General features: G+C 45.4%; 1 protein-coding gene across 5 annotated transcripts in view; it reads left to right on the plus strand.

Moving 5' to 3' along the window:
• Window positions 1-7,420, plus strand: part of RAB11FIP4 (RAB11 family interacting protein 4) — a 216,292-nt gene extending 208,872 nt beyond the window's left edge. For 3 of the 5 annotated variants that reach the window (XM_079965448.1, XM_079965449.1, XM_079965451.1), the window contains 4 exons: window positions 809-967; window positions 1,158-1,301; window positions 2,918-3,013; window positions 5,099-7,420. In XM_079965448.1, coding sequence (XP_079821574.1) covers window positions 809-967; window positions 1,158-1,301; window positions 2,918-3,013; window positions 5,099-5,215 — 516 coding nt within the window. In that variant the 3' untranslated portion in view covers window positions 5,216-7,420. The remainder of the gene's footprint in view (window positions 1-808; window positions 968-1,157; window positions 1,302-2,917; window positions 3,014-5,098) is intronic. The other 2 variants (XR_013835802.1, XM_079965450.1) reach the window with 2 other exon arrangements.
• The last annotated feature ends 16,876 nt before the right edge of the window (window positions 7,421-24,296 follow it).

Here is a 24,296-nt window from a genome sequence, read left to right on the forward strand (position 1 = left end):
ACCCGGACACTGAGGTCCAGCGCCAAGGGCCTTCTGGTGGTTCCCTCACTGTGAGAATCCAAGTTACAGGGAACCAGGCAGAGGGCCTTCTTGATAGTGGCACCTGCCCTGTGGAACACCCTCCCACCAGATATCAAAGAGAACAACACCTACCAAACTTTTAGAAGACATCTGAAGGCAGCCCTGTTTAGGGTAGCTTTAAATGTTTGATGTATTACTGTATTTTAATATTTGGTTGGAAGCCGCCCAGAATGGCTGGGGAAGCCCAGCCAGATGGGCAGGGTATAAATAATAAATTATTATTATTATTATTATTATTATTATTATTATTAGGGATTTTACAGTTCATGGATTGGGGCTAATAACGCCACTTGGGCTTCAGAAGGGCAGATCCAAAGGTTTGAGGTCTGGGTCCATTTGGAAGTGGTTCGGTCCAGCATCTTTTTGGCCTTGCAATCCACAGTGAGCCCTAGAAGATCCCCACTAATTTATTTGATTGCGATAGTCATTTGCAAGAGAGGCAAAGCTTGACTGCCTAGTTGTGGGTGAGGCACCACCTCTCCAAAGGCTCAGTTTGAAACAAGCCCAATTCAGACAAGTGAATTGATTCCAGGCGCATGCATGTGGAAAGGGTTCTATCTCTATAGCAGGAAATCAGGAAATGAGTTGTTTTTTTCTGGGTGTGTTGTTGCTTAGTCCTGTCAAGTACATTTTTAAGTTGTCAGTTGGCTGTGTACCGCCAGATTCCGTTCTGTATGTTGGCTTAACAAATTGTATTCTCTGTGTCCTGTTTCTTCTCCCCACACAGCTTATTGAGGATTTGCGGAAGGAGCTGGAACATTTGCAGTTGTACAAGCTAGAATGTGAGCGGCCTGGTCGAGGGAGAAGCTCTTCCTCCAGCTTGAGCGAATTCAATGCGAAGACGAGAGAGGTGGAAATGGAACACGAAATTAAAAGGCTAAAGCAGGTGAGGTGTTCTTGGGGCTGGAGTGAGGGAGATTTAGGAAACCTCCATGCCTCTTTCAGGAGGAGCAGAAGAAAGCAACCTTGTCATTGTTGCAATGCGGAAATATCCACAATAGTATTCTGACTGATGCTTTCTTATTCAGCCTGATGCGAAATTTACTTCCTTTCTCCTCTCCTTCCTCTCTTGATAGGAGAATCAGAAGCTTCGTGACCAGAACGATGACCTTAACGGGCAGATTCTTAGTCTTAGTCTTTACGAAGCCAAGAACCTTTTTGCGACACAAACGAAAGCCCAGTCGTTGGCCGCTGAAATTGATTCTGCCTCCAGAGATGAGGTAAAGTGTGAAAAAAAATAGTTTGCAGCTGATTAAGTGAGTGCACAGGCAGAGCATGTGTGAGCATGCATCTACACACACACCACGCACACACATCTGTCTAATAATAATAATAATAATAATAGTTTATTTATACTCTGCCCATCTGGCTGGGTTTCCCCAGCCACTCTGGGCGGCTCCCAACAGAATATTAAAAACACGATAAAAAGTCAAACATTAAAACTTCCTTAAAGATGGACTGCCTTCATATGTCTTCTAAAAGTCAGATAGTTGTTCATTTCCTTGACATCTGATGGGAGGGCGTTCCACAGAGCAGGCGCCACTACCGAGAAGGCCCTCTGCCTGATTCCCTGTCACCTCACTTCTCATGGGGAGGGAACCGCCAGAAGGCCCTCGGAGCTGGACCTCAGTGTCCGGGCTGAGCGATATTAGTGGTAAGATTGCAAAATCTTGAGCGGACAAGATACCGATAGAAATTTGAAACCAGTTTTCTAAGCACTGCCCAGATTTCTGTGGGAGGCTTGCTTTGAAACATTGGTTGGTGTAATAAAAAAAAACAAAACAGGGCCTCCTTATCATGAAAGGTGGGCAGAATTATTCCAAAGCTGTTCACCTAAGTTAATAAGGGAGGGGGGGGTGCTGCCACCTGACCTTACAAATACACACAAGGGCTGGGAATTGGTGGGAAAAGGTAGAGGAGGGAGATCAGTCTCTAAAGCCACAACAAAGCGGTGATCAAAAGTGGGCATTTATATCCAGCTTAGGGTCCAGGCGGATGATCTTCTGCATGGCTTGATTAGCATTTGGTCACTCTTATTCCTTTGGCCGACAGATTGGACCAAAGTCTCCTTTCCCCTCATTTATGCAGTCAGCTGGCTGTTGGAGCACAGTGTTCTTTCTGTTGGAGAACAGGGGGAGGAAGAGCCTTGCAACTGCCCCTTCACTAGCCAACAGATGGGGCAGCCTGCTTAGTCTCCCCTTTGTCATTGTATTCTTCCCGGATGGCTGGGGGAGCAGCCTCCTCGTGGCCCCGAGTGCGGAGTGTGCTGCCTTCAGCTCTGTAGTCAGTGGGCGATGTAGAATCGTTGAGTTGGGTCATCTAGTCCAACCCCCTGCAAACCAGGAATCCTGCCTGCAGCCACCCCTGGGTGGACTCGAACCACCAACCTTCTGGTTAACAGCCAGACACACTGACCCATGTGAATACAGAGTTAACAGCAACTTGACACCAGCACTGCACAGCCTTTTGCTAGACTCCTTATGGTCCATTGGTACGGATTAAATTTATAAAGCAAGAATGCACAATCAATGAGTTTTTGATGAGTCAGAGCAAACTATAATTAATAACAGTAATAGTATTAATACCTGCCCCAGCAGCCCTTGCAAGAATTCCTGGCAACCAGCAGGAATCAATTGGTCTGCTAGGAAATAACCGTGATGGACCATGATCTGTCTTCTCCTTTGCTGTATTAATATTTCTGTACCACGAGGAACCTTTGCTAAACTAAGCTTTGACTTCTAAGAGAAACTGAAATATCTGTAAAGATAAATCCAAAGTTTTAAAAAACTTTTTCCAGTTGTATTTTATTCAAGTGAGAATATGATTTGATATTTAGGGTGTTATGGTAAAAGAGCTTTTGCAAGGGGACAGGGATCAAAAGCTGAAGATTCAAGAGATTTCTAAGGCTTATGAACTCCCAGAGTCTCTAAAGGTAAAATGCAATAGATAATACAGACATGCTGTAGCAAACAAATAGTGTACTTAAAAAAAGAAAAAAAAGAAAATCAAGATAGAATTTTCTTTTCTGTATATTGCAGTGTATTCCAAACTTTATTTACATGGGTGGTGCTGTGGTCTAAATCACTGAGCCTCTTGGGCTTGCCGATCAGAAGGTTGGCGGTTAGAATCCCCACGACGGGGTGAGTTCCCATTGCTCTGTCCCCGCTCCTGCCATCCTAGTAGTTCAAAAGCACACCAGTGCAAGTAGATAAATAGGTACCGCTGTGGCGGGAAGGTAAATGGTGTTTCCGTGCGCTGTGGTTTCTGTCACAGTTTCCCGTTGCACCCGAAACGGTTTAGTCATGCTGGCCACATGACCCAGAAAGCTGTCTGTAGACAAACGCCGGCTCCCTCGGCCTGAAAGCGAGATAAGCGCTGTCACCGCATAGTCGTCTTTGACTGGACTTAATATGGTTGTTCTTGTTTGACTGCTGCCTGGGTTAAAGTATCCAAACAGGTAGTTAAATTTGTGTCCTTCTTCATACTATAAAGGTAAAGGTACCCCTGCCCGTACGGGCCAGTCTTGACAGACTCTGGGGTTGTGTGCCCATCTCACTTAAGAGGCCAGGGGCCAGCGCTGTCTGGAGACACTTCCGGGTCACGTGGCCAGCGTGACATCGCTGCTCTGGCGAGCCAGAGTCGCACTCGGAAACGCCGTTTACCTTCCCGCTGGTAAGCGGTCCCTATTTATCTACTTGCACCCGGAGGTGCTTTCGAACTGCTAGGTTGGCAGGCGCTGGGACCGAGCAGCGGGAGCGCACCCCGCCGCAGGGATTCGAACCGCCGACCTTTCGATCGGCAAGCCCTAGGCGCTGAGGCTTTAACCCACAGCGCCACCTGCGTCCCCTTCTTCATACTATACACATGGTTAAACCGGGTTATCAACTTCCCAAAGATGTAGTGTTTTCTTAGAATGGCAATGGCGCCCACCTGAGGGGTGCCGGAACTGAGTTCCGGAGAGTTCTGGCTGGAAAAAAGCCCTGACACTTTCCCTCGTCCTCCCACCCTTCAAAAAACAACAAAAAGGTTCTGGGTTGAGGAGGGAGAGGGCGCAGCACCTCATTTGGAAGGGGAAGCGCTTCACCCTTTAGGGCTTGGACGCTTTGGGAAAGAGGACAGAGCTGGCTTTTGACTAGCCTGTTTACGTTCATGCCCACCCCCCTCAAAACTTGTGTGCCTTTCTGCTACTTTGTGGTCTCCCTTTCTCTGCAAATGCACAGCAAGAAAGAGAGGAACCTGTGGCAGAGCTAGGTAAAGGTTGGTTTGGTTCGGTTCTCACTGGGGGGCAAAATACATGGGGGAAATAAGAGTTGGGCTTGGAAATATGAGCCTCAACTGCCTTTCTAACCACCTAACCTGTTTGATTCACTGATAGGTGGGGGGGTGGAGGGGAGAGACTGGGAAATCTCCACACCATCCCCTCCCCTGCCTGGTCCATTAAAATACCGTATTTTTTGCGCCATAAGACGCACCTGACCATAAGACGCACCTAGTTTTTAGAAGCGGAATGCAAGAAAAAAAAATTATTTAAAGAGAGCGCTGAGCAGAGCCTGTATGCATCCCAGGCTCTGCTCAGCACTCCCTTTCACGAGCCACATGGAGCATGTGTGCGGCGCTTGCGGGTTTTTCCCCAAGGAGGGAAAAGCCCCCAAGAGCCACACACATGCTCCGCGCAGCTCTTTAAAGGGAGCGCAGCTCTTGGGGGATTTTCCAGGAGGTAGGGGAAGGGGCAGAGGGGCTAAGCCAGAAGCTAGAACAGCAAGAGGGAGCGCTGTGCAGCGATCCCTCTCGCTGTTCTGGCTTCTGGGATAGCTGCGCATCCTACATTCGCTCCATAAGACGCCCACACATTTCCCCTTACTTTTTAGGAGGGAAAAAGTGTGTCTTATACAGCGAAAAATACAGTAATCTCCATAAAAATAAGCTGGAGGCCAAAATGTGCCTGATCGCTCAGTAGCTATGGGTCCTTACGTCATGTCGCAATGGAGGTTTTTGACATCGTCCTTCCTCGTTTCAGCTCATGGAAGCCCTCAAAGAACAGGAAGAGATCAACTACAGACTGCGCCAATACATGGACAAGATAATCCTCGCCATTTTAGACCACAACCCATCCATCCTGGAAATCAAAAACTGAAGACTTGGAGCAAGAAAGGAGAAGCAAGTAGAGCCTTGCATCTGATGGGATGCTGTTGGATCCAAATATCACTTTGCTACTGTAAATGAACCTATATATATATATACATATATACACACACATATTATATATATATATATATATATATATATATATATATATATATATATATACTCTCGTGTGGATGCACAGGACGTGTTTATATGAGGTTTGGTACACCTTGTCTGTGAATCATAATTTGGCTTGGTCCGTTTTTTTCCATGCACTTTCACTACTACTTGTGGGAGGGGGGAAGAAGAGACTGTTACAGGATTGTAACGAAATAACCACATAAGTAACTGGATTTGCACTGTTTTTAGATACTGGACACACACACACACACAAATGACACTACCTCTAGATGCAAGGAGAAAAAGACAATGTGAGCATATCTAGTGCCAATCCTCCCTACCCCAAACAATGCGGAGTCCCATGTTTTATCAGTTTTCACCCCTTCCTCTTGCCGGAAATGTGTAGCAGTTCCAGGTTCAATTAACAAGCACTGATTTTTTCCCCTTTTTGTCAGTGTTCTGCTACTTAAGCTACAGGAAGGTCAGTGCTGCCAAAAAGAATGTATGTATGATACAGAAGGGGAAAGAGTATAGAATTTTTATTTTTTAAACACACACACACACGCATTTGCCTCCTCTCTAGAAAAAAACACTTTAAAAATGCTCATGTACATGGTTATGAATCCTCTAGGGCAGCTGATAGTATTACGCAGAACCATGTGTCCAAGCATGTAATAGGGCTGGGGTTTTGCCAATGTTGTTCTGAGCTTCACACCTCCAAAGCTGTTTTCCGAAAAACTTTTTTCTTTTCTTTTTGCATCGAAATTATCACGGGGCTGCATCGAGGGCTGCTACTGGAGATTAGACTGTTTGCTGCACCAGGCAACAAATGCAAGCTGACTTTGGTCACATGAAACTCACTGTGCTTTCATAGCCTTAGCAGCTGCCGTATTAAAATGTGGGCTTGTCCACCCACTGAAGGCTAGTAAGTTTTCCCAGGGTGGGGTGAGGCTGCGTGCTTTGCAAATAGAAATCAACAAACAGGAGATTTTGTTGCTACTGCTGCTTTAGATCTGGGCAAACCTTTCCCTGCTGATTTGTGCCTATTTACAAAGCCATTCAAGGCGCAAATTAATTTAAGGAATGGGGGCGAACCTACAGATGCCTCATTTAACAGGCATCCAAAGCCTGTGACTGCAATGAACCATGTGCTTCATTGAAGAACAAAGTTGTTTTTTTAATTCCCTGAAACGTCAGAAACATCGCTTCTTTATACACATTTATCCAGCTTGATGGCTCTCAAGCTCAGCTTTTTTGTGAGTAACCAGACATGCAGACACTTGTGCTATTGATTCTGGGTGTGATCACTCTGGAAAAATCAGGATTGATCACCTTACACCTCCATTGTGTGCTACCTAAAAGCATTCTCAAGCTCACTCTGGCTTTTCCTTTTCTTTTTTTCACTGTTTAATCTGGGGTAGGGAACCTGACGCCCTCCAGTTGTCATTGGATTCCATCTCCTGTCAGCCATAGCCAGCATGGCCAGTGGTGAGTGACAATGAGAGGTAGAGTGCAGCAACATCTGGAGGTTCTCCATCCCTAATTTAAAACCACGGCTTTGCAGCGTGGTCATCCATTCCCCCCCCCCCATTCTATATCCAAAGTAAACCCATGCAAATGATACCTTCGGGATGTGGGGAAAATTGGTAGCGAAATAACACCATTTTCCCAGACCATGGGGGCTATCATTTTTGGCTTGTCCAACTCAAAAGATGCCTTGTGACAGCTGCTTCACAGATAACACATTAGCTGCATGGACGCAGCATGTCTGTTGTTGAATTTGATAATCAGGCAGACACATGTATTAGAGGGGTGGGGTTTGAACTCAATCACATGGGTTTCCTGCAATTTCCTACTCAATAGTGGTTTACATGCAGAAAATACAGAGTGTGTCAAAACATCTGCAAGACTTGGGTGATGCTTGTATCTGTTAGCACCTGTTGCGTCTTCATTCCCTAACTGATCACAGCCTTCAGTTCCAAGTCAAAAAACAGACTTGGTGGCGGTGTTTTGTTTTTGTTTTGTTTTAAAAAGGGAAGTTGGGTGTGTAGACTTCTAGGGTCTGTAGCTACCAACAATAAACTGGAAGACAGAATCTCTTGGGTATTAGTCATTTTGAAAACCACTGATCTATATCTAGCAAAACCCCTCCGCCCCTCACTTTGATTTCTAGATATAAAATGGTTCTGTGGAAATCATGATCAAAATTCTTCTGTGGTCTCACATTTCATGTCCAAACAAGCATTAGCTTTTTGGGCAACCATACATTTGGCAAACAACAGTAAATCTTCTTTTCTTTTGAGAAAAAGATGGGAATGCAATTCATAAACAGAATAGGGGGTGAGCTATCTGAGAGTTAGGAGTCTGCATGCGTTTGACATGCCCATGGTGTTTATTTTACTCTTGTGAAATCGTACGTCTCTCCCTACACCTTGTGAAGCAGCCTTCTTCCTATATTTGATGTCCTCCCAGATGTTTTGAACTACACCTCTCATCATCCCTGACTGCTGGCTATGCTGGCTAAAGATGATGGGAACTGGAGGCAAACAACATTTTGGAGGGTTGGGGAAGGCGGCTGAAGAGAAAGGCTTGTAAATGTGTTGACTGCGTCTGTAGAAGATTCATGATCCAAATAACGCATTGGGGTAACTGACACACCTCAAAGAGTAGGGTGGTATTTTGGTGCTTTGGAAAACTCCCTCGCCTCTTTCCACTGCCACCAATGATCTTCCCTATAGGTTCATTGCATCTGAGACCTGGGTGTGCCCTAGAGTACAGTGGTACCTCGGGTTACATACGCTTCAGGTTACATACGCTTCAGGTTACAGACTCTGCTAACCCAGAAATAGTGCTTCAGGTTAAGAACTTTGCTTCAGGATGAGAACAGAAATTGTGCAGCGGCGGCGCAGCAGCAGCAGGAGTCCCCATTAGCTAAAGTGGTGCTTCAGGTTAAGAACAGTTTCAGGTTAAGAATGGACCTCCGGAACGAATTAAGTATTTAACCCGAGGTACCACTGTAATCTCTTTTTTTCTGACGGATTTTATTACAACTACACCCCAGAGCTGTTTATATTCAAATCTCCTTGATATCAAGCAAATCTTGCCAAACATCCGGGACAAATTCAGCCAGAGTAGTGATACGAAGTAATCTAGAAAACAAACCAGGTTGTCTCCTTTGAAAATATGCCTCTATATTATTGTTCGTCTGGATATATCTAAAGGAGATTCAGTAGTTTCCTCTGAAATGGGATGACCAATTAAAATTATTCTATATGAAGCATTCATGTATGCTTCTGTAGCTCCTGCCTTTGGGTTGCCTACAGATTTCTCCCACTTGATGTTGTGATCACATACACCAGCTTTTCTCAACCTGTGGGTCCCCAGATGTTGTTGAACTACAACTCCCATCACCTCTAGCTAACAAGGCCAGAGCTCAGGGATGATGGGAGTTGCAGTCCAACAACATCTGGGGACCCACAGGTTGAGAGCCGCTGATATACACCAATAGCAAGCTACCTGAGTCCCCATCCTTATGAAGTCAAAACAGCACCATCTAAACACAAGGGGCAGGGGCAGGCTTGAGGGAACCCCAAAGTTTACAGACATTTATAAAGATCTTTAGGAAGCAAACTCTGAGGAGGAATGTCCAGTGCATCTCAAGTGAGGACTAAGCATGCACAGAGGGTACTGAATGTTGATTTACGGTCAGGGATGAAAATGAGGAGTTTCTTGGGGGAAGGCATGGCTGACTGGAACCTTGAACAAGAGTGCGCCACACAGCAGCTTCCTATTGCATGTCCAACATGTAAGGGATCAGTTGCAGTTGATTGAAGAGATGGGGAGGTGGATGAATGGGATGGGAATCGTGAGAGACCAAGAAGAGTATTAGCAGAATCAAAACAGGAAGCCACCGAAATTATCCATAGCACTGGAAAAAGGAACAGGATGAGCCATGGTAATATTGGTGACAACAGAGCAAGAAGCTCTTAAAGTCCAGTGGATATTTATGGTGGTTCCCACCGCAGTGAGAGTAATAATAATGGGATGATAATTATGCCAGCTCTTTTTAATTGCATTGCCGGCTGAACTTTTAACATCATCTCTCCGTTTGGCACGTGTAACTTTTGAAATGCGCTGACGTTTACTTCCGCCGTGCCACTGCTGCCTTTTTAGTTGTGGTCATGGCAGAAAGCAAAAAAAAAAGATTGCTGAACTTCATCTCTCTCTCCCCTGCCCCCGCTTTGTGGTGTGTATTATGGGGATTTACAAAATCATTAGCATCGACTGCAACCACTGTTAATATCCTTTTGAAGGCACAAAAGTAATTAGCCACCGTGTGTGAACAGCAAAAAAAAAGGGGGTTGTTTTAAGTATCACATAGTCTTATGACCATTCACCTTTTTAATACATTGGCATTCAAGGGAAGATAAAAGGAATGGGGGAGTATTGCAGGTGTTCATTAGTTTGAACGTTACCGAAGCTTTCGCCTTTGCGAGTCATTCATTCTGACAGCGCATACAACATTTATTCTGTCTTTGACAGAGCGGTCGGGTGCTTATTCCCCCAAATCTCCAGCGATCAGACTTTGATAGCGCAGGGTTGCTGATTTCATTGACATAGCTTTTACAGGATGGAGGTAGAGTGAATCTGAACGTTTGATTCCGTACGGGTTTGAGCAATGGGTCGTTTATGCTTTGTTTTCAAAGTTGGAAGAACCAGGCATGTTGAGATTTGTGAGACAAGAGAGGGAGAAGTTGGAAAGACACTGAGAGAAAGTGCTGGTTTTGGCCAGGGCAGAAAGCGATAGGTTGGAAACTGCTAGATGAATTCTAGCATCGGGAATGCTGCGTTGCTAGAAGTATGTAAACAAGTTTGGATAAGCATGTGTTGGGGGCAGGCTTGGGTTAGAGCAGGGTCTCCAGCTGTTTTTGGACTACAACTCCCATCATCCTTAGCTAGCAGGACCAGTGGTCAGGGATGATGGGAATTGTAGTCCAAAAGCAGCTAGAGACCCAAGTTTGGGAAACCCTGGGTTAGAGGATACGTGATTCCTAACAAGGTGATGGATGATTACCGTATTTTTCGCTCTATAACACGCACCAGACCACAAGACGCACCTAGTTTTTGGAGGAGGAAAACAAGAAAAAAAAATATTCTGAATCTCAGAAGCCAGAACAGCAAGAGGGATCGCTGCTCAGTGAAAGCAGCAATCCCTCTTGCTGTTCTGGCTTCTGGGATAGCTGCGCAGCCTGCATTCGCTCCATAAGATGCACACACATTTCCCCTTACTTTTTAGGAGGGAAAAAGTGAGTCTTACAGAGCAAAAAATACGGTACTTATTTGAGATCTCAGCCCAAATACTTTATATTCGAGGCAATCTTTAAATGAAATTTTGTAAGTGGTGTGCCAATGCTGTTGTGTTTGTTTATAGCTATTGATGTATATGATGTTGCACAGAAATACGTTTGGGTTTTTTTCAAGTGGCTATCTGAATTTCTTAAACCGACCGTCTTTGTTATATTCTAGTGCCTTTGCCTTAGTGCAGCCGTTTTGAAAGAGTAGATAGAGCAAGGATGGGGCACCTTGGACCTTCCAGATGTTGATGCATCACATCTGACCCTCTGACTGCTACAACATCTGGAAGACTACAAGTTCCACATCCTTGGGGTGGCGACACCTGAAAAAAGAAAGAGAGAATATTCTTGTTTGTGTGGGAGCTTTCAAAAAAAAAAAAGTTTGAGATGTGCTAATGTATGTACAAAACACCTGAAAGGCAAATGTTGATAAATGTGGAGTCCAGGAATCAGGAGGAGTAATTGGATAATCTGTTCCAGCCCTTTTACCAAGGGAGAGCAGGGTTGGCTAGTGTGTTATGTCACCCCCCACCCGCATAGGATGCCTTAGGCCAGGCATGGCCAAACTTGGCCTTCCAACTGTTTTGGGACTACAACTCCCATCATCCCTAGCTAACAGGACCAGTGGTCAGGGATGATGGGAATTGTACTCCCAAAACAGCTGGAGGGCCAAGTTTAGCCATGCCTGCCTTAGGCTGTAATCTTACATCTACTTAGCTTAGACTGCAGCCTTTCTCAACCTGTAGGTCCCCAGATGTTGTTGAACTACAACTCCCATCACCCCTAGCTAGGAAGGCCAGAGCTCGGGGATGATGGGAGTTGTAGTCCAACAACATCTGGGAACCACAGGTTGAGAACCGCTGGCTTAGAGAAAGCCCCACTGAATTCACAGCTGGACTTACTTCTGAGTAGGCATGTATAGGATTGCATTATTAGGTAGGATTCCAGTTGCTGGCTGAGTGTTAACCCGTCAAGTCCCATTTACTTGGCTGTATGTGTGAACTGGCTCGGATTAAGCCCTTGCATATAACTGCACATGCCCACATCAGCACTGTCACATCAAAGGAACGGATCTGTCCAAGAGCAGCTGTTGTCAGAGACCTTTTAAGGCACATTGCTTCTAGGAGAAGCCATAGTTGCCTAGGTCATTTCTCCAATCATTGGCATGAACCAACTGATCCAAAATGATGGCAAGGGGTTCTCCCTGCTTGGCTTATCAATGTGCGGTGCAACCCATAAACCAGTTTGCAGTGAAACAGTCAGTATAATCTACTTACAAACCTAAGTATGCAGTCCAGTTGAAAGCCTTGGGTATCACTACTGGGCCATACATACCATGACCCAGTTGTGGTCCTGCCATTACTAAAAAATGGGAGAAGAACCTGCTCCCACACAAAAAAATGGAATGACTTTCCATCATATTTCCAGAGCCTTCATTGGCTTGTTTGACTGAATGGGCCTTTTTTTTTTTTTACTGGGACCCCTGTTGTGCCAGTACCACTTACACATTTCCCCCCAATGCCATGCAGAATAGATGAGGTATTGATTTGATAAGCAAAGGACTCTAGCAGTTGTCAACAAAAGCAAGCTGTCGCATGATCTAACGTGTTGAAGGAATTCTGCATTTACTTAACCAATGCAGCTGGCCGAAGCTGTCCCTTTTGCTTTTCTCAGACTCTTAATCCTTGTCTTCATCTCCCTAACCAACCCCAAGTGCCACTGACCTTCAAGGCCTAAGAGCTTGGAAACTGCAAAAGGAATAGCTACACCTGTGAGCAGCAAAACGTTGCCACTGGTATGACAACAGTTTGCAACCCAGCCGGAGTCTCTGCCAGGGGTTTAAGACGCATCCATCATATTGGAATTTCCATGGGAGTCCTGTTGTTGACTTGGTATGAATGTTATGGATGTCACAGCGTGGTTAAGGCAACAATTCCAGATGGAAGTTGGAACTCTGGAATACAGGATGTCTAGCAAGTTTTTCCGCATGCATAATATACAGCTGTTAAGAACCCCAGGAGGCAATATTAATCTCTAGGGCTGCCATACGTCCAAGGGGAATTTCTGAAAGGTGGTCTGGACCTTGAAAAATTGCAGGGGTTTTTGGCGTTTTTGTAGAAAATTTGGGGTCTTTCAGGGTGTCCTGGTTTTTACTTCTGGAAATACGAAACCCTATTTATCTCAGACAAGAGATATTCATGTAATGCATTTGTGTGGCCAAACAAGCTCATTGATATTCCTGTCTAGTGGGAAAAATTGAGCTAATACTAAAGCATTTCCTAATGCATTTTGAATGTGTGTGCGTGCATATAAACTACAAATGTCAAAATGTGAATTTTAAGTATGAATGTTGAATTCTAAAATTCAAAATGTGAATTTTAGTTTTCAAATATTAATGGGGAAACTTGACAGCCGGAAGCCAACCTTGCACCAGAGTTTTGGGACCTGGGCAGCAAAAGTCAAATTGTAGTAATAAGTATTTAAGTCCTAAATCCATAGTTCAGCAGTAAGTCTTTATTAGGTCCAGCCGTAATTTTGTAAAAGAGTAGCAAGCTTTTGAGTTCTTCAGAACTCCTCCATCAGGTAAGTGTTCTGGGGAACTTGAAAGTTTGGCGATAATTTGTGCACCATTTTGTTTGGTCCTGATAAAGGTTTACTGCCTGATGACAGATTTGTGAGTTTTCAATTACGGGCCAGCAGAGCTACCTCTTTTTGCTTTGGAAGAATTTTAAGGCATATCATTCGCTTGAAAATTGCTGCCCTTCCAGACCAACCGATGTTGGCGAATCCATCAGATTCTGTCACTGTGCAAACTTCTGGTTCTTGTGAAGATGTGAGCAGTGCGGCACGACTTATGCACTGTTGAGAAGGACCACAGCCAAGCACTTACACAAAGGCCAAGCTGAAAAGGGAGAATGGGAGGGAAGTTGCAACGCCTCCATTCAACCGACTGGACTCATAACCACGCCTATCATCCCTTGGCTTTTATCACTGCTCACTCTTCCTTGTAAAATTAACATTCTGCCCATCCGAAGCTAGCAAGGCAGGGAAAATAGCTTCGACCTGCGCCGACATGCTAGTATGCTACAAGGCAGTACCTACGTTGCACTTCCAGTATGTTTCAGTACAGATAATATACTGAGAATTACTGTAAACTTTTTATTGTGGGAGCCATTAGTTTTGCTTTGTTGCACAGATTGTACTTACGAGTTAAGGGTTGGGGTTTAAAAAGAAAAATTGTTTTGCATGACTATAGTTTTTAGTATTTGTGCCTTTAACTTGCCTGTCATGACTGTGTACAGTACCTTTCCCGTCCCCCTTTGATCATCTGTTTGCAACGGCTTTTATATATTTTGATGGTCTTTTGTTTGTTTCTGCTCATTCTTATTCCTCCTGGCACCTGCCCCCCACCCCCCACAAATCTATTGTAAATGTGTATATATAAAATAGAACTGGATTTGTATTTCACGTGCCTCAATAGGATGTAAAAAAAAAAGAAACGATTCATTTTGTACAGATTTTTCTTTAGCACTAATTTTTGTCCTGAGTATTTAGCAACTTAAAAATAACTAGCTGACCTGTCTTATTTCTGAATTGTTGTGTTGAATGGAAGGAGTAATTCTCTCGTCTTTTTGAAAAAGCAGTGTGTGCGTGTGCCATACAAAAACACACACACATTGTAATCCTTCCTGGTTTGTTGTTATTTATAATGAGTTACATCTATTTTGTCCATTCTTAGAGTCTGGAACAAATTAAATTGATGGCTTACGCAAACACGCTGTTCATTCGCTTTTAAGAAGGGGTTATCATCTTCCTCCTTTCAAATGAACTGGAGTGGACACTTCTGCAGAGATGCTTCCTATTCCATGCCGCTTATTCTCAGCCTTATCCTGTTCCACACACCCCACCTGCAATATGGGGTTGACAACACTCACCTAGCTTCAAAGAATTGCTAAAAATACTATGTAAAATGCTCCCGAGAGCTTGATGTGTGCTTGTAGCCTGTCAGCTTCGCCTTTGAGCCAGTGCCAATGACTGGGGTCAACCTCTTCAGCCCCGACTGGGCCAGACGAGCTGGAAAAGCACTCCCAGAGACCTTCCACTGCGGGGAGCAGGTCTAAGCGCTGTGGACTCACAACTTAAGAGCTGTGAGCACCAAACTCAGTTCCAAAACTCAGCGGAGCACAGCAGAGCATGAACCACACGAACGACAGCTCTGAAGTACAGTGGTGCCTCGCAAGACGAAAAGAATCCGTTCCGCGATTCTCTTCGTCTAGCGGTTTTTTCGTCTTGCAAAGCAAGCCCATTGGCGGTTTAGCGGATTAGCGCTATTAGCGGTTTAGCGGTTTTGCGAAGCACCTCCAAAACGGAAAACTCTTTCGTCTAGCGAGTTTTCCGTCTTGCGAGGCATTCGTCTTGCAGGGCACCACTGTATAACTTCTTTTATTCTTTACAGCTACTGCATAAACTAACTAAAGACTAATTGGAGACGCTGGACTGCATGAGTGTTACAGCTGCTTGAGCACTCACCTTATACAGATAACACTCAGACTCCCACAGGCTGGAGCGGAAGAAGCGATCAGCAAAGTCCGCTCCCTCCTTTCTGAAACACTGTCAGCAGATTCTTGCAATGGGAGGGGGGAAACATCCTCATAGCCCATAGCCTAATATTATGTGGCCTGTAGCACGCTGCAGACCCACCTCTCCGAGAATCTCTTCCACCTCTGTGTTTGCATGTGTGAAAAGAGTCGGGGAGCGAAGGAGATGGGGTAACACAGAAGGAAGGCAATGGGATGGCACAGGTAATATGGGGCAGGGAAAGGGGGCGGCACTGTGTGTGTGTGTGTGTGTGTGTAATATACTCGGAGTCGAGAGTGGATTTCATGCTCTTTATTCAGCTCATAGTAGTGAGGAATGAAAGTTCCCCCAAAATATGTGCTTTATATACATTGTTTACACAATGGGCCGCACGTGATTGGCTAATTCCGGGATTCTCTCGTGGGCCAATCAGGTTGCGGATTCACTTCCATCTGGAGCTGGATTGGGTGGCTCCTGCGGACCAATCAGACTGTTGCATTGTTCTAGGACCAATCAGACTGCTGCATTCTGAATCCTATTCAACTCAGTACATAACAGTTCAACCAGTTGCAAAGGGATAATATCAACAATATGGAAAATGCTACTTCAAGACTCTACAAAATCCCTCCCCGCAAAATCCCTCACACCAGTTTGCCCAGTTTGGTATTGGGGACACCTGGCTTGCCATTACTGTAAAGGTAAAGGGATCCCTGACCATTAGGTCCAGTCGTGGCCGACTCTGGGGTTGCGGCGCTCATCTCACTTTACTAGCCGAGGGAGCCGGCGTACAGCTTCTGGGTCATGTGGCCAGCATGACTAAGCCACTTCTGGCGAAACAGAGCAGCGCATAGAAACACTGTTTACCTTCCCACCGGAGCAGTACCTATTTATCTACTTGCACTTTGATGTGCTATCGAACTGCTAGATGGGCAGGAGCAGGGACCGAGCAATGGGCGCTCACCCCGTAGCAGGGATTCGAACCGCCGACCTTCTGATCGGCAAGCCCTAGGCTCTGTGGTTTAACCCACAGCACCACCCACGTCCCGCCAGTACTGTAGTACAAGTGAAAAGGATCTAGGCGTCTTATCTTAGTAAACCACAAGCTTAACATGAGTCGACAGTGTGAAACAGCAACCAAAAAAGGCTTATTTGCTCTATCTGGTGGCAAGCCCCAATGGTGTAGATGGTGTGTCAAGTCCAAATTCCAGCAGTCAGAAAACACAGACCAGAGTCAAACCCAAACCACAGTCCTGCAGAGATCCTAGAACAGGCTTCCTCAAACTCGCCCCTCCAGATGCTTTTGGCCTACAACTCCCATGATCCCTAGCTAGCAGGACCAGTGGTCAGGGATGATGGGAATTGTAGTCTCAAAAATATCTGGAGGGCTGAGGTTGAGGAAGCCTGTCCTAGAACATCCAAGCCAAGGTCCATCAACATGGACCTTGCAGGTGAGCAGAAACAGCACCTCAGCTCTGCTTCCCTTATAAGCCTTACATGTTGACTGTAGCCTCTGGGCTTGATGAGGCAGGTGACCCTCACCTGTCCTGAGCCTACTCTAGCTGAAGAATGACACACCTCCTCCCCAAGCTAGCAAGCCCAACCGTTGGCTGTGGGCCCTTGCCTGCCTTAGCCTCCTAGAGTGTACCTCCTGCTGCTCCCTATGCCTCATAGCCCACCTTATTCTGGCCTGAGACCAGCAGCTGTGAGTCTTGCTGGATCTGCCCCCTGTCTGGGTTAGGGTGGGCTGTCTTCCCAGCTTACCCATGGTGTGCACAGGAAATTGAGTTCATGTGATAACGAAATTCCAAGAGATCTCTCAAGAGAGAAAGACATAAGGTTTGACGGAGATCTTTTCCAGTGACCTACTTCTCAAAGAGGGACGCAGGTGGCACTGTGGGTTAAAGCACAGAGCCTAGGACTTGCTGATCAGAAGGTCGGCAGTTCAAATCCCCGCGGCGGGATGAGCTCCCGTTGCTCGGTCCCTGCTCCTGCCAACCTAGCAGTTCGAAAGCACGTCAAAGTGCAAGTAGATAAATAGGAACCACTCCGTCGGGAAGGTAAACAGTGTTTCCGTGCGCTGTTCTGGTTCACCAGAAGCGGCTTAGTCATGCTGGCCACATGACCCAGAAGCTGTCTGTGGACAAACACCGGCTCCCTTGGCCCATAGAGCAAGATGAGCGCCGCAACCCCAGAGTCGGTCACAACTGGTCCTAATGGTCAGGGATACCTTTACCTTTACTTCTCAAAGAACATCACCTCTGCAGGTCCCGTACAGCTAAGACAACAAAAGTTGCTGAGAAGGTAAGAGTTCATTATAGTTAGTAAAATACATATGGGGAGGGGTGAGCTAAAATAGATGCATTTTGTGGAAAACTTTGCCTCCTGGAAATTGTAACTGCACCACATTCTAGCAAAAAATCTCTCTCTCTCTCTCTCTCTCTCTCTCTCTCTCCCCACACACACACACACACCTTACATTTGATTTGATTTATTTGCATCTAACGAAGTTGTATAGATCGGAATAGCTATACCATCAAGACTATTCAGACTGAGAGCAATGCTTTCTGTCCTCACTTTGATTTGGCTTTGTAGCCAAATTTGTTTAGTTTGGTGACAAGCAGCTGTATGAAAAGCTCTTGATCAAAAGCTGTAAGGTTCCTGATTTTGAAGAAGCCTACAGCTGTGTGCTTGTAGGCTTCCTGTTTAGACCTTCCACCGAATGTAGTTGAGAGGCTGAGTCAGCAGGCTCACTGTCATTGGGCATAGTGCCAGAGGGTGTCTCCCCATTCCCTCCTCCACACTTTATCCCTGCACCCTGTGAAAAGAGTGGATGTGGTTGCAGAAAGGGAAGAAGAAACCACAAACAGGCTAAAAACACTGCATGATATAGGTAAGCAACACAGATTTTACCGTAATTAAAACTCTGTCCATTTTTTCCTCCAATAATTTTAGTGGGTTTCCACTTTGCACTGCTCTTCAGCTGTGCTCAGTGACTATCAAGGTCTACTAGCCACAATGGTTATATTTTACAAACAGTGTATGTTTATTTTGCAGTGGTACCCTGGTTCTCAAACTTAATCCGTTCCGGAAGTCCGTTCCAAAACCAAAGCATTCCAAAACCAAGGCGTGCTTTCCATAGAAAGTCATGCAAAATGGATTAATCTGCTCCAGACTTTTAAAAACAACCCCTAAAACAGCCATTTAACATGAATTTTACTATCTAACGAGACCACTGATCCATAAAATGGAAGCAATAAACAACGTACTGCAGTCACACAATCAGCAGCTGAACTGGGTTCCACACAGTCACAAAAACAAAACGAAAAGAGCTGCAAAAACAGACCGACCTCAGCGTAACACTCATAACGGAAGTGTGTCACTCAAATTAGAAGCATAACACTCAAAATGGAGCACATTCAGCTTCTGAAAAAAAGTTCACAAAACGGAACACTTACTTCCAGGTTTGCAGTGTTTGGGTTCCAAGTTGTTTGAGTACCAAGGCGTTTGAGAACCAAGGTACCACTGTACTTTAAAGCATTTCTAAATTGTTTAATGTTTTAAAAGCCTCTTATGTGGTGCACACTATATGCTATTTCCAAACAACATCCAGCAAAAGAAAAACACCACCTAAAACTATCCAAACAGCAGTATATAAGCATATAAAGGTGAAGATTTGACGCTTTCTCCCTCACAAACAGTTTTTGATTTGGGCTTCCACTGAAATGAGGCTGCATTTTAAGTAGTATTTTAATCTTATTTTTAAGTTGTATTTTAATCAATTGTTTTTATACCCAGTGTTAGCCGCCCTGAGCCCGGTCTTGGCGAGGGAGGGTGGGGTATAAATAATAATAATAAAATAAATAAAATAAAATATAAATAAATAATATAAATAGAAGTAAAACAAAGATTTGAGGGAGTCTTGCACACGCACAAAATTGTGGTATTGGAGGAGACATGCCTCTGAAAACAATAACTTGGGTCCCGCTTGTAAGCTTCCTGCAGGCATCTGGTTTGCCACTGTAAGAACAGGAACATGGATCAGATGGGCCTGGGGCCTGATCCTGCAGGGCTCTGTTGGATGTTTCAAAGTGGGAAGCTGCTGCGCCAGCGACTGACTTTTCGCAAGATAATAAATTTGGATTGTACGCTTCCCCGCTAAAGTGCCACTGAAAGTAGCAGGGCTCCAACAACAGCATAAAAAACATTACGCTATATAGTTAAAAGACAAGCCGATAGTAATAGCAACACACCTTAACAATATATATCCTTATCAGGCAAGCAGAATCGATTGCTGTGCTGCTGTTGCCGGATTTTCATTTTTGCAGAGATTAGGGTAACTACCAACACCCAGCAGGTCAGCCTGTGTGAATGTTTTCCTCCCTCTTAAAGTAACCTGCCCTTTTGGAGTGTGATTAGATTTGTGTTTAAAATGCTAAAGGTCACTAAGAGGAAATAAAGTCAATACTGAAATGCGTCTGAGTGTCACCTGCCCAGACAGACTTCTTATTTTAATTGGCAACATTAGCATTTAAAACATTTCCTCAAATGAGTTGAAAAATGCTGGGCCAATCCCATTTCTCCTCAATATATTTTGGCTACCCTTGCAGGATCGCACCTCTTTATATTTCACATTAATCCATACGCTTCAAGATTTTTCTGATGAAAATAGGACATCTTCTTCCATAATAATAATTACTATTTGACTGAGTTGCACTAAGCCACTCTGGGTGGCTTCCAATGTTATAAAACATTGAACATTAAAAACTACCCTATCCAGGGCTGCCTTAAGATGTCTTCTAAAGGTTTCTGGTTCAGCCGGGGGTCACAGAACTCCATACCCTCCAACATTTGGCCAATGGAAATAAGGACGTTCTACGGACGTGGGTGGCACTGTGGGATAAACCACAGAGCCTAGGACTTGCCGATCAGAAGGTCAGCGGTTTGAATCCCCGCCACGGAGTGAGCTCCCATTGCTCAGTCCCAGCTCCTGTCAACCTAGCAGTTCCAAAGCATGTCAAAGTGCAAGTAGATAAATAGGTACCGCTCCAGCGGGAAGGTAAACAGCGTTTCCGTGTGCTGCTGTTTCACCAGAAGTGGCTTAGTCATGCTGGGCACATGACCCGGAAGCTGTACACCAACTCCCTTGGCCAATAAAGCGAGATTGAGTGCCGCAACCCCAGAGTCGGTCACGACTGGACCTAATGGTCAGGGGTGCCTTTACCTTTACCTTTACCTTAAGGAAAAACAGGACAGTCTGGGATCAAATAGGAAACCAGAATGGCTTATGTAAATCCAGGACTGTCCCTGGAAAATAGGGACGCTTGGAGGGTCTGTTAACTGCACATTGCTTTGAGATTACAGCTAGCTTCACACTGAATTCTTCGGGATGCCAAACAGGCAAGTTCACATATATATTAATAGGGTTTCATAGCTACACAAGTTATTAACTGATGGGATTTGCCTGTTCCCAAAGTCCTGTTACGAATAGGCCCTTTGCCCTGCCTTATGCCCAACACACACACAGGCTCTTATGTGTAAGAAATATTTATCCAAGCAGGTAACAGTCTAGGCTTGGCAGCAAGCTCAGAGTTCGAAAGTAATGATCCTGGAGTTCAGGCAAGGCACTCTGAACCGTATGGAAGCAGCAAAGATGTCTCAAAAGTTGCCCCTTTTCACCTGCCACACTTTTTTAAAAAATAAATAAATGTTTTTACTGAAGATTTTCTTGGGTTACCAAAGTACATACAGCATCTCTGCTTTCAGTTCAGGGAGTTCCTTCTACAGATCATTCATATTCGATGTGAGACACCGTTATAGACAGTATAAAATTGGGGGAGAAAAGAGGTGGGAGGAATGAGGTAGTAAATTTGCATTATTCTACAAGTGTATGTGTAAAGTTTTTGTGTCAGCGTCACATGGGTAGGTTCTGTTTCTATTCATTTATTAGTTTTTGTTGGCAGTGAGAGAGATTTGGGGGACAGGGAACGGATGGTTGCTTATAGTTGACCTGCCCCACTTTTGGGGGGGGTCTTGTAAACAAAATCTGCCCTTTCCCCCTTATGGGGTATCCAAGAGCCCGTATAGAGTCCTTACGTGGTTTCCCTATTGGTAGGAGAAAATAAGGGATGCAGGTGGCGCTGTGGCTTAAACCACAGAGCCTAGGACGGCGGTTCGAATCCCTGGGACGGGGTGAGCTCCCGTTGCTCAGTCCCAGCTCCTGCCAACCTAGCAGTTCGAAAGCATGTGAAAGTGCAAGTAGATAAATAGGTACCACTTCAGCGGGAAGGTAAACGGCGTTTCTGTGCGCTGCTCTGGTTCGCCAGAAGCAGCTTCGTCATGTTGGCCACATGACCCGGAAGCTGTACGCCGGCTCCCTCAGCCAATAAAGTGAGATGAGCGCCGCAACCCCAGAGTTGTGCGTGACTGGACCTAATGGTCAGGGGTCCCTTTACCTTTACCTAGGAGAAAATAACAGAGGCCAACCAGAGAATATTGAGAAGCAAAGCAGCTAGGAAGCCTGATCTTTACTGATCTGTCACAACTATATTTCTGCCCCGTTGTAAAGATGAGAAAGCAAGTGAAAGGGATTCCTTTCTGAGTTTTGAAGATCGTGATTCATGGATGACTTCTTCAGAACAATCCTCCGCAAAATATCACTGTGATTCTGGGGATCACGAAATCAATGAGTACAGTACCACAGCACATCCCCCAAAACTTTTCTTTCTCCCCAAATGGCAAGCTTCAATCCTAACAGCGTGACATTTTAGAAGTTAACATCTCTGTGTGTTTTTTAATATCATGTTAACAAGTGAGGACAGTAGATGGTGCTCTAAGATCTTTGTTCAATTCTTTAACAGTGACCAGAAAAGAGAGGGAGCTAGCCAGGAACCTAGAATGCTAAAAACTGCCTTTTTAATGAGCGTCACAAGCAACCATGCTGTGTAACTGGCAGATAATAGATAGTTCTTTGCATCTGCCAAGTACATTATTATTTATTATATGTTTAGATGCCCCTTCAACTTGAGTTCCCAGGAAAAGACTCGGATGAGTTGGTTACCACAGCTGTTCATTGCCTGCCTCAGCTCATCCTAGCAAGCCAGTGATATCAGGACCGTATTTTGGGGAACAGAAGCCCAGGGCCCCCCACTCAGCAGGAGGGGGGAAAATCACCCTAAGCATTGCGGCAGAGCTGGCTTACAGCATTTTGAAGTAGGTGAAGTAACAAACATTACCATCTAAGCAAAGGCCTCCCTGGGAGATCATTTGAAATATGTGAAGTTGTGTCAGTGGCGTCCAGAGAACCACTGATTCAACTAAGTTTTGGCCTGTGCAGACCTGCTGAAATTAATGGACCTAACTTAGTAATAGGCCTGAGTGATGTATCGATACCTCGTCCAGGACTGGTAAACAAAAACATCTTGGAGATCCTGGGCCACAGGGAGGTTAGGCTGGCCTCAACCAGAGCCAGGGCTTTTTCGGCTGTGGCCCCGATCTGGAGGAACGCTCTGTCACAAGAAACTAGGGCCCTGCGGGACTTGACATCTTTCCACAGGGCCTGCAAAACAGAGCTGTTCCACCAGGCCTTTGGCCAAGGCACAGTCTGGCCTCCTCCTCTGGTAATCCTCATAGAGTGCTAGCCCAATGGTTGCCATCAATTTGATTTGAACTGATTTTATAACGAATTGACTTTAGAATGTATTTCAATTAATTGATTGTGATTTTATGTAAACTGTGTTACTTTTACTGTTGTTAGCCGCTCTGAGCCCAGCTTCAGCTGGGGAGGGTGGGATATAAACAAAATATTATTATTATTTTATTATGAGGAGCAGACCGCAATGGCAGCTTTACCTAGCGGTATACCACAGGTGAAAGCAACACCGCTCCTGAGTCCCTCTGCTACCAATGCCGCTTTCAACATCAGTCCACTGGTAGCAGAGGGACTCAAGAGAAGGGGCAGTTTCACCCGCAATATTTTTTTTAAAAGGTAAAGGACGGTTAAGTCCAGTCAAAGGCAACTCTGAGGTTGCGGCGCTCATCTCGCTTTTCAGGCTCAGGGAGCCAGCGTTTGTCCACAAACAGCTTTCCGGGTCATGTGGCCAGCATGACTAAACTGCTTCTGGTACAATGGGACACAGTGACGGAAGCCAGAGTGCATGGAAACGCCGTTTATCTTCCTGCTGCAGCGGGACCTATTTGTCTACTTGCACTGGTGTGTTTTCGAATTGCTAGGAAATAGGACATAGCAACAGGAGTTCACTCCATCGCGGGGATTCGAACTGCCGACCTTCCGATCGGCAAGCGCAAGAGGCTCTGTGGTTTAGACCACAGCGCCACCCACAATATACTGCCAGGTGAAGCCGTCATCGCTCTGCCCTGCATACCACAGAGGGAGGAACAAGCTGAATTGCCAGGCTGATACAGCTTGTTCCCCACCCCCCAGCTTCATTAAACTGCCCCCACCCCCCAGCGGCGTGAGCCACAATGCCTAGCACAGGAGCCAGAGAGGCATGGGGTTGCTCAGATGGGGGACAGGAGCAGTTTAATGCTCAGCTGAGTCTTCCTGCGCCCCATCTGAGCTGTGCAAAGGAGCCCTAATGCTCCTGATCATGAACGGGGGGGGGACGGACATCGGGGCTGGCTCATTTGGGCAGGGGGAGCCCTCCCGCCCCCCAACAGAGCAGCGCAAACAAACTGCGTTGTCCCGGCCAATGAGGTGTTGGGGTGAAAGCACCTCAGCTCCTGTGGTGAGAGCTGTGGCAGTTTCACCCCGGGCCTCACAGTGCTAGGGTCAATGCAGTTGCTATTTCAACATCACAGTATATCAGCAGATCGCAATGTTTGGCTAGTGGTGCATCGTCCAGCCCTACCTGGTAACGTTAATTAATTTCAATGGGTCGGTTCTGAGCAAAGAGTTGAATGCTACCTATTATGTTTAGAGTCTAAAAGGAGCTAACCGCACCACTGTTTGTGCAGCACATGGTCAGACCTAAAGAAGTGGGTAACTCAATCAGATGGGCAAGGTATTATTATTATTATTAT

Source organism: Podarcis cretensis (assembly GCF_951804945.1).
Source record: "Podarcis cretensis genome assembly, chromosome: 2".
Taxonomy (NCBI): domain Eukaryota; kingdom Metazoa; phylum Chordata; class Lepidosauria; order Squamata; family Lacertidae; genus Podarcis; species Podarcis cretensis.